This window comes from Hakea prostrata, chromosome 1, assembly GCF_041222555.1.
Source record: "Hakea prostrata isolate BN-2017 chromosome 1, UWA_Hpros_2, whole genome shotgun sequence".
Taxonomy (NCBI): Eukaryota; Viridiplantae; Streptophyta; class Magnoliopsida; order Proteales; family Proteaceae; genus Hakea; species Hakea prostrata.
This window is the reverse complement of record NC_142600.1, coordinates 9,312,437-9,326,895: the sequence shown is the minus strand read 5'-3', so window position 1 is coordinate 9,326,895 and position 14,459 is coordinate 9,312,437. Positions and strand designations below refer to the sequence as shown.

General features: G+C 38.9%; 3 protein-coding genes across 5 annotated transcripts; 2 read left to right on the top strand and 1 right to left on the bottom strand.

The window, feature by feature from the left end:
* The first annotated feature begins 2,491 nt into the window (after positions 1-2,491).
* NDP1 (Tetratricopeptide repeat (TPR)-like superfamily protein) lies at positions 2,492-7,214 on the top strand. Of its 3 annotated transcripts, none has more exons than XR_016174372.1 (12): positions 2,492-2,745; positions 2,859-2,979; positions 3,088-3,161; positions 4,119-4,165; positions 4,304-4,457; positions 4,570-4,614; positions 4,694-4,898; positions 4,993-5,054; positions 5,187-5,287; positions 5,616-5,693; positions 5,790-5,828; positions 6,422-6,469. XR_016174372.1 is itself a non-coding variant. In XM_089161169.1 (12 exons), the coding sequence occupies exons 1-12, from the start codon at positions 2,544-2,546 to the stop codon at positions 6,598-6,600; spliced, it is 1,281 nt and encodes a 426-aa protein (XP_089017295.1). In that variant the 5' UTR covers positions 2,492-2,543; the 3' UTR covers positions 6,601-7,214. The 3 variants fall into 3 exon arrangements, 2 of the variants coding, with proteins under 2 accessions (XP_089017295.1, XP_089017285.1); XM_089161169.1 differs by having other exon boundaries at positions 4,573-4,614; positions 5,639-5,693; positions 6,422-7,214; XM_089161159.1 differs by having other exon boundaries at positions 5,639-5,693; positions 6,422-7,213.
* Positions 7,215-7,445: 231 nt separating this feature from the next.
* LOC149027275 (pentatricopeptide repeat-containing protein At1g11290, chloroplastic-like) lies at positions 7,446-9,861 on the top strand. Its single transcript, XM_089161136.1, has one exon. The coding sequence runs from the start codon at positions 7,809-7,811 to the stop codon at positions 9,768-9,770; it is 1,962 nt and encodes a 653-aa protein (XP_089017262.1). The 5' UTR covers positions 7,446-7,808; the 3' UTR covers positions 9,771-9,861.
* Positions 9,862-9,863: 2 nt separating this feature from the next.
* On the bottom strand, positions 9,864-10,626 carry OHP (one helix protein). The gene is made up of 3 exons (XM_089161148.1): positions 10,393-10,626; positions 10,178-10,300; positions 9,864-10,086 (listed from the first exon to the last, which is right to left on the bottom strand). The coding sequence occupies exons 1-3, from the start codon at positions 10,561-10,563 to the stop codon at positions 10,018-10,020; spliced, it is 363 nt and encodes a 120-aa protein (XP_089017274.1). The 5' UTR covers positions 10,564-10,626; the 3' UTR covers positions 9,864-10,017.
* Between the last annotated feature and the right edge of the window lie 3,833 nt (positions 10,627-14,459).

Below are 14,459 nucleotides of genomic sequence, written 5' to 3'. Positions count from 1 at the left end.
AGAAAAATCGTCCGCTCTACATCTTTCTCACTTGTGTATTGCAACTATCAACGTAAGGTAATATTTACAATACCAAAAAAACAAAAAACAAAAAAAAAAAAAAAAAAAATGTAAGGTAATACATAAAAGATGTGAAGTGTAGGGTTGAGATTAAAGTCTCTCCAAGTGCATAGTATGGATCACCTCCTCCTTATGAGAGAACAATGTGACGTTTTTCCATCACACAATAATAGTGAGTATAAATATTAAAAAAAAAAATAGTAAGAGTTATCTTGGTTGCATTTCTAATGTTATTTTTGGCTCTAAGATTTTATATTATAAACATCTCATTAAGAAAATAATCTGCGGGTTTCTACGTTTGTGTTCATCTTACATTTTTTGAATACTTTGTTGATGTGTGGAATTTATCAAGAACATGTAAACACATATAAACATTAAGTTCTCTCCAAGTCTCTTGTGTTTGGTGTTCAAACCAAATTTTTTTTTCTACAAATAAGTAAAAATAATAGAACTAATATATACAAATGAAAGTTGGCATCTTGATAAATTTTAGTGGATTGTCTCTGCTTATTCTACTCATTCTTCTTAATATTTGTAAAAATTGATCAAAATAAAGCATTTAAAGATTTTCAAATGATAATACAATTGCTAAATATTCACTAAACCCATCATTCAAATGGCAAAGGCTTTGACTAGCTTATTGTTTGCATGTTCCAAAGCAAAACAATTAAGAAAAACAAATGAACACTTAAGGGTTTTTTTGTCTTTTACATTTAAATTAAATTTATTTCATTTATTTATAACGGGTTTTACGAGTTGGTTTGGGTTCGGGCTAGTTTCGAGCCAAACTGTTCGGGCGGGGCCCACATGCGAACCATTACGGCTGAAGTTATGCCAAATACCGTTAAGCTTCGGTTCGAGGGGCGGCTATAAAGGTGGTCCGGTTTTAATGGTTCAAGTTAGGTTTTGACACCCTTAGTCTCACCCTATTGTATAGTTCAAAAGCATTAGAAACGTAAAGGGAATGTATTGTTCTCTCTTAATGGAAAGTGATCTAAACTCCCAAGTGCAAGTGAAAAGGTGATAAGTCTTTGTGGTGTGTGTGACTAACTCAAATCTATGCTACTCATAAGCTCTAGGCTCTACACCTCAAGGCATGGATCCCACTCCTAAGTCCTCCCTCTGACATGGGATCGGTTTTTTGGGGTCCCAATAATCCAAAGTTTTGGTACCACGAGTTGGAGAGCTTGTGGTTGTACCATTTTACTATGCGTGATGATGATATATGATATCCTCTTCCATTATAAATAATAAAAAATCATTGTACCAAGAAAAATAAAAGGGATAATTATTATTGTCCCCTTGTAATTTGATTTTATTACTATTTTATCCACTGTATTTTTTAAAATTACTATTCAAACCTTTAACTTTGTTAACAATTACTAACGCCCCTTATCGTTAAGCTCAATCAGTTTACTGATAATGTGACATCTATATATTTTTTCAAAATCCAAAAAATAACCATATAATTATCTTTTTACTTATTTACTATTTTTTCAAGTTATAATACTACCCTTAATAAGAAAAAATTAACTTTAATTTCACATTTTTTTTTTTAAAAAAAACCACCAAATAAAGGAAAGATGTGATTTTTTTCTCATTAAAAAAAAACTAAAATATTAAGAAAATCAAATTTAATTCAAAACTAAAAATTGGAAATCACCTAATATATGCTGACCATTATGTATGTTATCAAATTTTCTATCAATTAGATTTTATATGCTAATTTGTTTGTAAAACTTCAATCATGGTGATTCCGAAAAATTTAAGTGAAATGTGAAAGTTTCAATAATCATAAGTATATGGTCCCACCAAATCTAAAACTAATTATAAAATATAAGATTTTAAGGATATAATTGACATGCAATATAGTTTTTTTAAATGAGGGTAATCCCATATTTTTTTACCTCTTAATTTTAAGGGCAAAATAAACATTTCATATTTGATGGTAATGGTCACTTAACACCTTTAAAAGTGAGGGGGACAATAGTAATTTCACAAATAAGGAGATTTGATTAGTAATAAAACCAAAGTATGAGGGGGCAATAGTAATTATCCCAAAAGAAAAAAAAAAAACCCATCATCGGATGCTTTTTTACCGCATGATAAATGTGGAATCCATGCGGGATATTAAAGATGTGTGGTGGAATAGCGTCAAATAATCATGAACTTTTATTTGATGGGTAGTGATTCAGACTTGGATGGATTGTGATGTGTTAATTTGTTAGGCTTGAAGCCAAGGAGATCTACTTGGTGCTGCGACACAATATAGGTTATCGGTCGAGATCAAAACTTGTGATGCCTTGAAATGAACGGTCGTTGCGATCTGGACCATAGGCTAGCGTATACCGCGCAGCACTGATGCAATTTCAGGAGCCAACTAGCCAAGCATGTGGCACCGCCAGCATAAACCCCAAGGCCTAAACCCGCCCGTCGCCCAACACCCCGTACAGGTTTGAGAGTTGGATTAACCGCCGGAGCAAATGCTTCCCTTCACCGTAGTAAGGCTCAGAACTGCGGTGTCCAGAGCCGCTCGAAGCACCGGCATTGATTTTCGATCTCGAAAACGTTCCGTCGTCTTTCCCAAGCTATTCAGGTTTTACGGAACGAACGCCCCTGACGTCGACCCCGTTTCTCTTCAGATGATCAACTACGCACTCGATCACGCTAGATCTCAGAAATCAGGTCCATCTCTCTCTCCTATTCCAAAAGATGATTTTTTTTATTCAGTTGGTTGTCTGAACCATCGCAAGTGGACAATTCCTCTTATGTAGATCTGTTTAATTATTTGTTCACAGACGAATCCTACGCACAAGGCCGCCTAGTCCTAGAACAGTGCCTCTCAGGTAATTTACGTGAGGGGACAGACACTTCAAGGGGAATGGTTCTACTCGCCATGTCCAGCTTATTATCAGAAAGGTTCGTCAATCTTTGATGAGATTCCAATGGAAATTCTTTTTAGTTTTAGTTATTATTTAATCACTGACACTCATAATTGCGGTCAATTCACTCCTTTTTCTCCATCAGGGGAAATGTCGATGAAGCAATAGAGAAACTTGAGAAAATTGAAGATTTGTCTGCATCTTCTCTGGGTGTTAAAGGTTGGTTAATATGTTCTTCAGTTATTGTTGCATTTTACACTAGTGGTGTTTGGTGAGGTTTGCTGATTCGTTGCCACTTGCCAGTCTTGAATTGTTGGAAATATTCATTCAGGACCATGAATCTGATTAATGGGAACAATATACTTATTCCAACCATAGATAAACCACAGTTGACAAGGGTGAACTCAAGCACCGAAAGTAGCACGAAATGGAAAATGCATAATGAACCTTAAGAAATAAGTTAGGTTTGAGTTGTGCCTCTTGTCACCCTTTCCAGTAGTCGTTGGACTGCTTGCTTTCCTCTTTTTTATATCCCTCATACTCTCTTGTACTATTCAATAAAGTTTACATCAAATGCTTGTTAAGGTTAGGTTTGAGTTGTGCCTCTTGTCACTTGTCACCCTTTCCAGTAGTCGTTGCACTGCTTGCTTTCCTCTTCTCTATATCCCACGTACTCTTTCGTACTATTCAATAAAGTTTTCATCAAATGCTTGTGTGTATATTCTTCAAAGTTGCGTTCTATTGTTGATTGATCATAAACCCATTTTGTGCCTCAACATGGGCTAGTAAACTAGTGTGATGACTGTTGGAAGGGCCTCTGTGGCTGTTTTATCTTGGAGGCTGTTTCTCAATTACTCACTTTGCACCCGGGGGGGCATCTACAGTCTTAAGGAGAGCAAGCAGTGGAGTGACTCTGCCCTGCAGATTCCTCTCCTTCATGCATTTTCAGGATCATGATGCCCTGTTTGGTGCTTAAGTTTGCCAGTGTCAACTGCAATGTACCCCTTTTCCTCCTGTGTTCCCTTATGAATTAAATGAAACTAGTAAAAATTTTTTTTTGGGACGAATAAAGAAATATATTAAGCAACATGACCAAATACAAGAGGAGAAAAGTGGGGGGGGGGACAAGTACCTCAATGAAACTAGTATTAACCACTCATGCACTTGAATTTGCAGTTGCTTCAATGGAAGGTCTTGTTGGGCTCTATCTGGAGTTGGCAAAGGTTCGTGAAGTGACTCTTCTTGCTAGTCTTTTCCCAATATTTTTTTTGGCGTGTTGAGAGGGGGGGGGGCAAAAGAGGTGTTGGATAGGAGTTTTTGTTTACTTGAATTCATTTTGGAAGATCCTTCTCCCTATATAGGATGATGCTTCATCAGTGGTCGCAGATAAATGCTTGCAACTCTTTCAAAGCAATGAATCAGAAACTGATTACTGTCCTGATGGAGGTGTTCTGGAAGCTAGGGCTAAAGCTCTCAAAGGGCTAGTTGAGCTTTTGCTTGGTAATATTGAATCAGGTGTGGCTGAAAATCTATTTGTTCCCCATGCATTTTAATTTGTAGGGTTTTTTATTTTTTTATTTTCTTGTGCTAACAAGAGGCTGACAATTTGCTACTTCTGGTTTTGCAGCAGAGTTGTGCTTTGGAGGTTCCGAGGACAAAGAAAGTTGCTCTGGTAGGATGCTTTTAATTGGACCGAGGCCTTGTAGCAGACGTTGTTGGTTCTGCTATATATTGATGGTTTCTGTTTATAGGCAATGTTGCTATTTCACATGGAGAATACTTGCATGCAACTGGAAAATTTTCTCTGGCAAAGCAGTTCTACCAGAAAGCAATTCAAGGGGTATCTGAGACTAGAGCTTTTGTTGATCCATCTTCATTATCTACTTGTAATATGCTACCGGAAGAAGTTCTTTTGGGGGCCACCTGTGCATTGGGACAGCTTGAAGCACATGCGGGGTATGCTTTTTGTTACTTTTTGATCTTGCATTCAGCTTATTCCTGTCTACTCCTTTTATGTTTGAGTCCTGAATCCTGCATGTATTGGTTCCAGAAATTTTGGAGAAGCAGAGGAGATACTGACAAGGGCATTAACAAAAGCGGAAGAGTGTTTTGGTTTGTAACCCTTGCTTGCAGTCATTAAATTGAGACTCTGTAGGATCTTTTAGGTGCATTGCTTCCATTTGATAAGATGTTGGGTGTATACTGTCTTGTTTCTCATTCTCCTCTCATCGCTGTTGTATCTAGGATCACATCATCCGAAGGTTGGGATCATCCTAACTTGCATAGGGCTCATGTTTCGGCAGAAGGCTAAGCTGGAGCATTCAAGTTCTCTTTTGATTCAAGAGGTTGGAACTGATGCATGCCTTCACTATTGCAACTAGAGAATTTTTAAGAACAAAGCATCTTTGGTGATTTATTTAGTAAATGCCATTATATTTGATTAGTGCATAGGTGAAGCAGTAGTTCAGTCATCAGTGACTTCAATTTGTTCAGTTCTAGTTCTCTGATAAAGCTGATAGGTTGATGACTGCACGCAGTTGATTTATGTTTAATCTTTACTTCCTTTTAAAGTCTTAAAGTTAGTTTTTTTATTCAGTAACCTTTCATATGATTCTTCTCTTCTTATTGGTGAGTATAAGTTCTGTTGATATGCTTTGATATGGACCTTAGTAGTTCACTCAATGTGCTACCTCTAGGGACTTTACAGGAAGGCAACTGAACTGCTAAAATCTCCACCTTTGGAGAGTGAAGGTATACCATTCTCGTTCAAAGTCTGTTTTTGTAGTTTGACTTTTATTTTTCAATTTAATTTTCAAACCAGTTAAAATTCCTTTGATGCTGGTGCAGAATGCAAGGTTAGAAGAGATATAACAGCCCTTGCAAGAGGTATGGGTTGGCATCTAAATGCTCTTGTCATGCATTGTGGACTTGTCTCTTTGAGTTAACTTTATTACTTTATTTTGTATGAAGGGAATATACATTGTTATATGTTGATCTCCATGGCCCTTGAAAATGATTCATATCCATCCTAATTTGTGACCTTGCTGACATTTCAGATGTTGGGTTATAGCTGTTGGATTACCTAGTCACTGAATTATTCCCACCTCATGTTGGTTGATCTGATGGCTTTCTTTCTTTCTTTTTTATATGAATATTTCTTCTCCCAATTTTGTTCTAGACTAGTTGGCTCACATAAGCAGAATCTCTTGATAGTGATGGTAATTGACCGTCCAATGACTTGGAAATAAAAACTACATCAAAGATGCCACACTTGCCGTTTCCAATCCAAGTGATGAACCAGGACCCCAATCAAGATTGAAATCAAACCCATTTACGTGTTAGACATATATCTGTCTAGTTTTTTAGGCTAAAGTTATTATATTAGATAACTTAATTGCAAAAACAAGTAGTGAACTCCTAATTGTGAGAAAAAGGATTTTTTTCATTGTATTTACATGGCATCTATTGCATATGTGAAGGTGGATATGCGGATATTCTGTGTGTTCAACAAAACAGGAAGGGAGAAGGAGAACGGATGAGGAAGTGGGCAGAGACTGTATGGGGAAATCGTCGGCTTTCACTGGCGGAGGCACTGGAGTTATCAGATCGTCATTTAAAGGTTCCAGTGATAGATACTCGTGTCAGCAGAGTACTGTAACAAAGTTATTTATCAGTTCAAGATTTTGATCAATAATGTATTAGGTGTTTCAATAGAAGTATCTACTGGCTAATGCATTGCCATGAATTTTTGCCAACCCAAGAATTGTATATCCACTACATGGTGATCTGAAAATCCGTATACATAGTCTATGACTGAACTAAATTTGTATGAGAGTTCAAAGTGGAAGTGATTTTACCAGGGTTTTGTAACAAGGAGCCTTCTTTTTTTTTCCTGTAATACCATATGTATTTCACCACTAAAATGATATGCATATGAAATTGGACAAATGGATCTGCAGCACAGATCAACTGGCCCTTAATTTTCTAAGCAGGCATTCTGGTTTGCTTTCAAATTTAATGTTTTAATTAAATCTTTGAGCAGGTGGTGAACCTTATGCTTTTGCGGTAGTGCGGAAGGTTGTATTAGACATCTGGTGTCTTTCATATTGCGTTGACTGCTATTGTTTGGAGATGGTACCGCCTCTGTGAAGATGATTCCACCCTTGACGCACTTCTTATTCGAAATGAAGGGCTCACTGGCTCAGTACATTGAGGAGAATGGGAATAGAAGTACCAGATTTTAACATAATAACAACAGCACATGGAATATCAACAGTACAACACTCCAGAATTCAACAAAAGAAATATTATTCAATGTTATGTTGAGACCGAATTCTTGTAACCGACTTAAAAAATGGATCTGCATCTAACATATTTTGATGAATGATTCGAATGATTCAATTTTGGAGATATGTCCAATCTGTTTACTCATTAGATTCTATATATATTTACCTTTACCTCTGAGGTTCGTGTGAGATTTGAATTTTTTTTTTATGAGAGTTTTTGAATCGTTGTTCTCGCTATTTTACATAATGGAATGTTTTTCTTCTTCACCCATAGTTGACACTCTCCTCAGACGACAGGCGTTGGAGATGAAAATCCCTTCGCAGTTTGAAATTCCAGAGAGCCCTTGTTGTAAGCGCGACGAACAACAGTTGGATGAGTCTGTTTTTGCTTAAAAACCAGGTTGCACCGAGAAGCCAAAGGAGCCAGACAGAGATCGCCTCACCTGCTTGTCCATCATTCCAAAAAAACCAATTTCGGTCGAGAATCAAATGAAATTGTGTTCCGGGCGATTCGAGACTGACTGCAATTGCAAACTGAAAATCGCTCCGACAAGAAGATGAAGGACGGCAAAAGCGAGGCATGTTTCTTCGGTTCCCGGTTTATTGCTTACGACACTCTCTTGCATTGGCAGCAGCAACCATTATCACCAAACCATCATTTTCCCGCTCCCCTATAAACTGCAGATATCAGTCTACGTTCCCAGAAACCGATCACACTGCCTGCGATGTGGAGGAGTCGTCGAGTTGTGAGGAACTTGAGCTATTCGCTCGGTTGCTGCGAAATGGGTCAGTATCTAATCCTTACTGCCTCAGCAGACTTGTCTCTACTTGTGCAAACTCGTCATCTCTGTCCTGGGGTGAGCAAGCTCACTCCGCAGTTATCAAGCTCGGCTTTGATTCTAACGTATTCATCAACACTGCCCTTGTAAATATGTACGGGAACTGCAACAACATTTTGTTGGCACAACAGGTCTTTGATGAAATGCCTGACAGAAATGTGGTTTCTTGGAATTCGTTGGTTTCGACTTATCTTCGTGCCGGGTTTCCTCATGTTGCCGTTGAAGTTTTCTTGCAGATGCTTAGACTTGGTTTAGCTCCGAATCCGTCAACCATCTCTGCTATACTAGTGGCTTGTTCACGATTAAAAGCAGGGGAGTTGGGAATTCAGGTACATGCTCTTGGTATGAAGTCTGGTGTTTCGTCTAATGTCTTTGTTGGAACAGGCTTGATTGACATGTACTCGAATTGCTTGAATATTGAGGATGCCAAGAGAGTGTTTGATCACTTGCCGGATACAAATACAGTTACGTGGACTTCAATGGTTACTGGATATGCTCGTCATCAACACTCTTCTGAGGCCATGATGCTGATTAGAAAAATGCAGCGCTTGGGTGTTAAACTGAATGGCATAACCTATAACAGCCTTTTGAGTTCATTTTCTTGTCCGAATGATTTGGATCAAGGCAAGCAAGTTCATTGCCAGGTGACCAAACAGGGTTTCGAATCCAGCACATATATCATTGCTTCCCTCATGACCATGTATTCAGAATGCGGTTCTTTGGAGGAGTTCTGTAAGATGTGGTCTACCATGTCAACCCAGGATCAGATAATATGGAATTCTGCCATTGGCGGTTTTTCTCATTTAGGAAAAGGTGAGGAGGCCCTTGAGTGCTTTACTAGAATGAGGAAGGCTTGTATTCCAATTGACTTCTTCACGTTCACAAGCGTTTTAAGAGCTATAGGTATCCTCTCAGCTTTGGACAAAGGGAAACTAACTCATGCTCTGATCCTCAAAACTGGCTATGCATCGCATGTGAATATCCAGAACGGCCTTGTTTCCATGTATGCAAGATGTGGCTCAATCAATGATTCAAAGCAGGTTTTCTCATCAATGGATCATCCTGATTTGGTTTCATGGAATTCACTACTTTCTGGTTGTGCTCGACATGGTTATGGTAGAGAGGCTGTTGATTTGTTTGAACACATGAGAAGAACTGGCATCAGACCAGATCAGACCACTTTCCTTGCGGTTCTGTCTGCATGTAGCCATGTTGGGTTGCTTGATAAGGGCCTTGAATATTTTGATTTAATGAGACATGATAAATCACTAGAACCCCCAAGATTAGAGCACTATGCTTGCATTGTTGACATCCTTGGTCGAGCAGGGCGTCTCAATGAAGCAGAAAGTTTCGTGAACAACATGGGTATAGAGCCAGGGCCTTCGGCCTACAAAGCTTTGCTTAGTGCCTGTCAAGTTCATGGAAATGTAGATATTGCAATCCGTTCTGCCAGGCAACTTCTTAAACTGTGGCCTGATGACCCTGCACCATATGTATTACTAGCAAATGTCTTGGCAACCGGGGGTTGTTGGGAAAATGCAACAGAAATTCGCAGACTTATGTGTGAGAGGGGAGTGAAGAAGAAGCCAGGTTATAGTTGGATTGAAGGAGCTCTAGTCCCCGGCAGCCCACAAACCGAGCGGCCATCCAGCGGGAGAGAAAGTGGAAGGTCCAGCACCTCTGTTTTGGACTTGTGTACATAGTAGATGATCATGTCTCTAATGTTTAAGTAGAATGATTTATTGTTAATATCCAACTGCAGTTTTTTCCATTGAATTCTGTAGGAAGAAGAAATTCAATCTTTTTCTGGTGAAATTGAAGGGTGATACATATTCATTCATTGATCATGATAGATACAGAACAATGGGAGTGTAGTAACGATTCAAATACAATCACAAAATACAATCCCAAGTCAGTAATAACAGTCCACAATATTCACTCTTTGAGTACTCAAAGAGGAAGGTCGAGTCCTTTACCCACATCAACTCCAATTATCTGAAGAATACCCTTGTTCAGGATCTGAATCACAAACCATCAAAGAAAAAGCTGAAGTATGAGAACAACCGAACAACTGTTAGAGTGGATTTAATTTCTCAAGGAAATGAATTACCAGTTCAACTATGAAGGTCCCAATAAGGCCGATCATACAAGCTCTGGAGTTCCATATTTCTGCAGTTTTTGTGAAGCCAAAGAGCGGGGCTGAGAATTTCGGCTCTACCTTTGGCAATTCCACCTGAAAATTTCCTGACCCGTTAGATCTTGGCTTCCAGTTTAGGTCATAAACTGAAAAGAAGACGAGATGAATGGAGAGAAGGGTCTACTTACGCCAGGGGGAATTTTTGCAGCTCGGACTCTGAAGGAGACGAGCTTCTGGTTCTTGGTTCTGTGTTGCAGATTAGAATGGTGGAAGAGCGAGGGACGATGAGTGTGATGAGCAGCAGTAAGAGCTCTGGCTTGAATTGGGGACGATGAAGAAACGACCGATAATGAAGCCATCGCTTTCTTGCTGTCAGGTTTGCTGCGACTTCCACCACCTCCTTATCAACTAAATCCTCTATATGCTCTATGCCACACACTTTTATTCACTATGTTCGCATAATTTTATTTTTGGGAAAATTTCCCATGAAGAGATTTTGAAAAAAAATAAATTTATCTAATAAGATATTTTTAAAAAATTTACTAATGAATTCTATTTTTGAAAATAATTATCAAATCTTAAATTTTGTGAGACTTTTTTAGTCCATCTAATATTCTACTATGAATTATGAACTGACCAAATTACTATCAAAGTTAGTAGGGGAGAAATTTTTTTTTAATAATAAAAAATATAATGTTAGCAAAGAAAAGGTAAAATTTTTTTTTGGAGAGTTGAGGTTGTGCACATTGACTACATCGTCATGGGAGATGCTTCATGAGAATTTTACCACAACTTCTTCACTAAGTTAGGACAACTCTTGCGTTGGCAAAAAAGATAAAAGTTACTAACTAGATTTATATAAATGAAAGACTTAGACTTTGAGGGTAATTTAGTTAGTTCATAGTAGAATGTTAGTTGGTAGAAAAAAATTATTATAAAATTTGGGATTTAAAAATTATCTTAGTAGGTAAATGTTTTTCAAAATTTCTTCATCTAGGAAAAATTTCCTTTATTTTTTAGGTAAAGGTTCACATAATTACTACCAATGATATTTTTTTTTCATTTTCCCCTACGCTACAAATTATCTTTTCAATTCATTTGTTTTTTTTTTTTTTTTTTTTTTTTTTTTTTTTTAATCTATTTTATTTTATATTTATTTTGATAGGTTTGTGATTTTTTTGGACATCATCAAGCTAATCACTAAGACTAGAGGTCCAAAAGCCTACTAGAGGATAGGAAGGAGAAAGGGGAAGGTGTGGAGAGATTGGGTATACAAGACCGATTTCAAACGCATGGGTCAAGAGAAGAAGCGAACGGTTATTCCAGTTAGAGACCCAGTCAACGGTTATATTAGGAAATTACCATTTGTACGCCGCCATGTGTGTGAATGGAGCCCACAAGCTTTTTTAATGGATCTTCCTGATGACACGTGTCGTTTTATATTGCATCGAAAAAATCCCAGAATCCAAACCTCAGGTTGAAACTTATAAGCCTTTATAACTTCCTCTCGAGATTCTCTGTATTTGAAAGTTACAGAGAGGAGAAAAAAACAGAACAATGATAAATTGAAAGAAAATTTGCATTTACTCGCTCAAGATATATCGATTGCAATTTGTAGACACAAAATGGCTCAGATGGAGCGATTGCACAGAAACGTGGGAAGTGGTGGATCTCAACATAGTGGACTCACGATGGAACAACTTCTCAACTACGGTAACAAATTTTCACCAACCCTTCTTTCTTCTCCTTTCTTCTCCTTTCTTCTCCTTTCTTCATGGTTTTTCAGTTTGTGGTAATCTATATATTGGTTAATGTTTGGAATCCAGACACCACACATTCCCCTGTTTCACATGAAGAAGAACAGAGTCAGTCTTCCAGGAAATCGGTTCTATCAAAAATGAAAGAGAAGACCAAGAGATGGAGAGACACACTGGGCAAGAAAAAGCAGACTTCTGAAGATAATACCACCCCTGCATGGGGTGTTAGCTTTGAAGATGAAGATGAAGATGAGGAGCAAGACGTAGAACCGGAATATTTGGGCGCCCCCAGTAATTCACTGATATCTCCTTTCTCCCTTTTTATTTTTTATTATCAGGAATTTTCATTTGGTTATACATTTCGAATGTCTACAGAAATTTGATTAATTTTTGGGATTTGTATTGACACTTGAGCTTTCATCTTTTCTTCCCACTACAGTGTATGAATCAGAATTGGCACCTGAAGTGTGTAAAGAAGCAGCGAGACAACATCCAAGAGCAAACCCAGTGATTTCTGATAAGCATATGCTGGCAACCAATTTCACCACTCAACGCCTCGAAGAGCTTGACGAAGAGAAAGGAAATCGGCATAACGACCCAAATACTCAAAACAAAACTACCACCCAAACAGTGACTAATAAGCTTGCCCCGGCCCGTGATGCTGTCACAGCAACACTTGCTCCTGCTTATGCTACTGTTTCTGATGCCACCCGCCAAATTACTTCGAAGATTATTCCTGGCAAAGCAGATAGCTCCATCATCTCTCCCAGCACTAGTGCAAGGAACATACCTATCAATAGTACTGCCCGCGTGGGAAGCGACACCCACACAAGCATTGGCGATGGCATAGTCTCGTCCAGCATGCAGACAACACGCATACTAGTAGTGTTTCTGGTGTGAAAATCGGCACCAACACCGATAGTGATATCATCTCTCCCAATACTGCAAACAACACAAGTATTGCTGGTGTTGCCCGTAAGGGGACCAACACCAACAGTGATATCATTTCTCCCAAAACTGCAAACAACACAAGTAATGCTGGTGTTGATATCAAATCTCCCAATATTGCTGGTGTTGATATCAAATCTTCCAATATTGCAAACAACACAAGTACTACTGGTGTTTCTCGCAAGGGGACCAGCACCGACAGTGGTATCATCTCTCCCAATAGTGCAAACAACACAAGTACTGCTGGTGTTGTCCGCAAGGAGACCGGCACTGGTAGTGATATCATCTCTCCCAATACTGCAAACAACACAAGTACTGCTGGTGTTGTCCGCAAGGGGACCAACACCGGAAGTGATATCATCTCTCCTAATACTGCAAAAAACGCAAGTACTGCTGGTGTTGATATCAAATCTCCTAATAATGCAAACAACACAAGTACTGCTGGTGTTGCTTGCAAGGGAACCATCACCAACAGTGATATCAACACAAGTACTGCTGGTGTTGCCCGCAAGGGTACCAACACCGGCAGTGTTGATATCAAATCTTCCAATATTGCAAACAACACAAGTACTACTGGTGTTGCTTGCAAGGGGACCAACATCGGCAATGATATCATCTCTCCCAATATTGCAAACAACACAAGTACTTCTGGTGTTGCCCGCAACGGGACCAGCACTGGCAATGATATGATCTCTCCCAATACTGTAAACAACACAAGTACTGCTGGCGTTGCCCGCAAGGGGACCAGCATCGGGAGTGATATCATCTCTCCCAATACTACAAACAACACAAGTACTATTGGTGTTGCCCGCAAGGGGACTGGAACCGGCAGTGATATCATCTCTCCCAATATTGCAAACAACACAAGTACTGATGGTGTTGCCCGCAAGGGGACCAACACCGGTGCTGGTATTGGATCCCGTCAGCAGCAATGGGACAAAGGGGTATCAGTAAAAGAGTATCTAACGCACAAACTGGAACCAGGAGAAGAAGAGAGAGCACTTTCTCAGGTGATCACTGAAGCCATCAGTCCAAGAAAACGCACCACCGGTGGCCCTAAACATGAAGAGGGTGTGGTGGAGAAGGTAAAGGACGTTGTTTCTTCTTTGCTTTGGTCCTCCAATGATTCCACACCATCACCCTCAGCAACAATGACGACAGCAAAAACAAAGCCATCAAACAATGTGTCCACAAAAGCTTCTATCTCTAGCAATGCTAACTCAGGTGAGTATTATTAAGTTCTAATTAAGCATGGGATAGGTGATTATCAAAATCTTGGTTGTCACCATACTTCATCAATATCTCATCAATATCACGAAATTTTTCTTGGTTCTAATTCTTGCAGCTGTTGAGGAAGAACAGGAGATGAATAAGGGAAGGATTCTTCAGGCCAACTAGGAGTCTCCAATACCTTACTCCACCAACACAGCGGAGCTACAGACTGCGACAGAAACTCTGCAATTTTTGCTTAATTAAGTTTCTAGCTTCATGAATTAGTTTTTTTGGCTGTTGTTTCTAAATTGTATTTCTTCATATGACAATAAATGAAT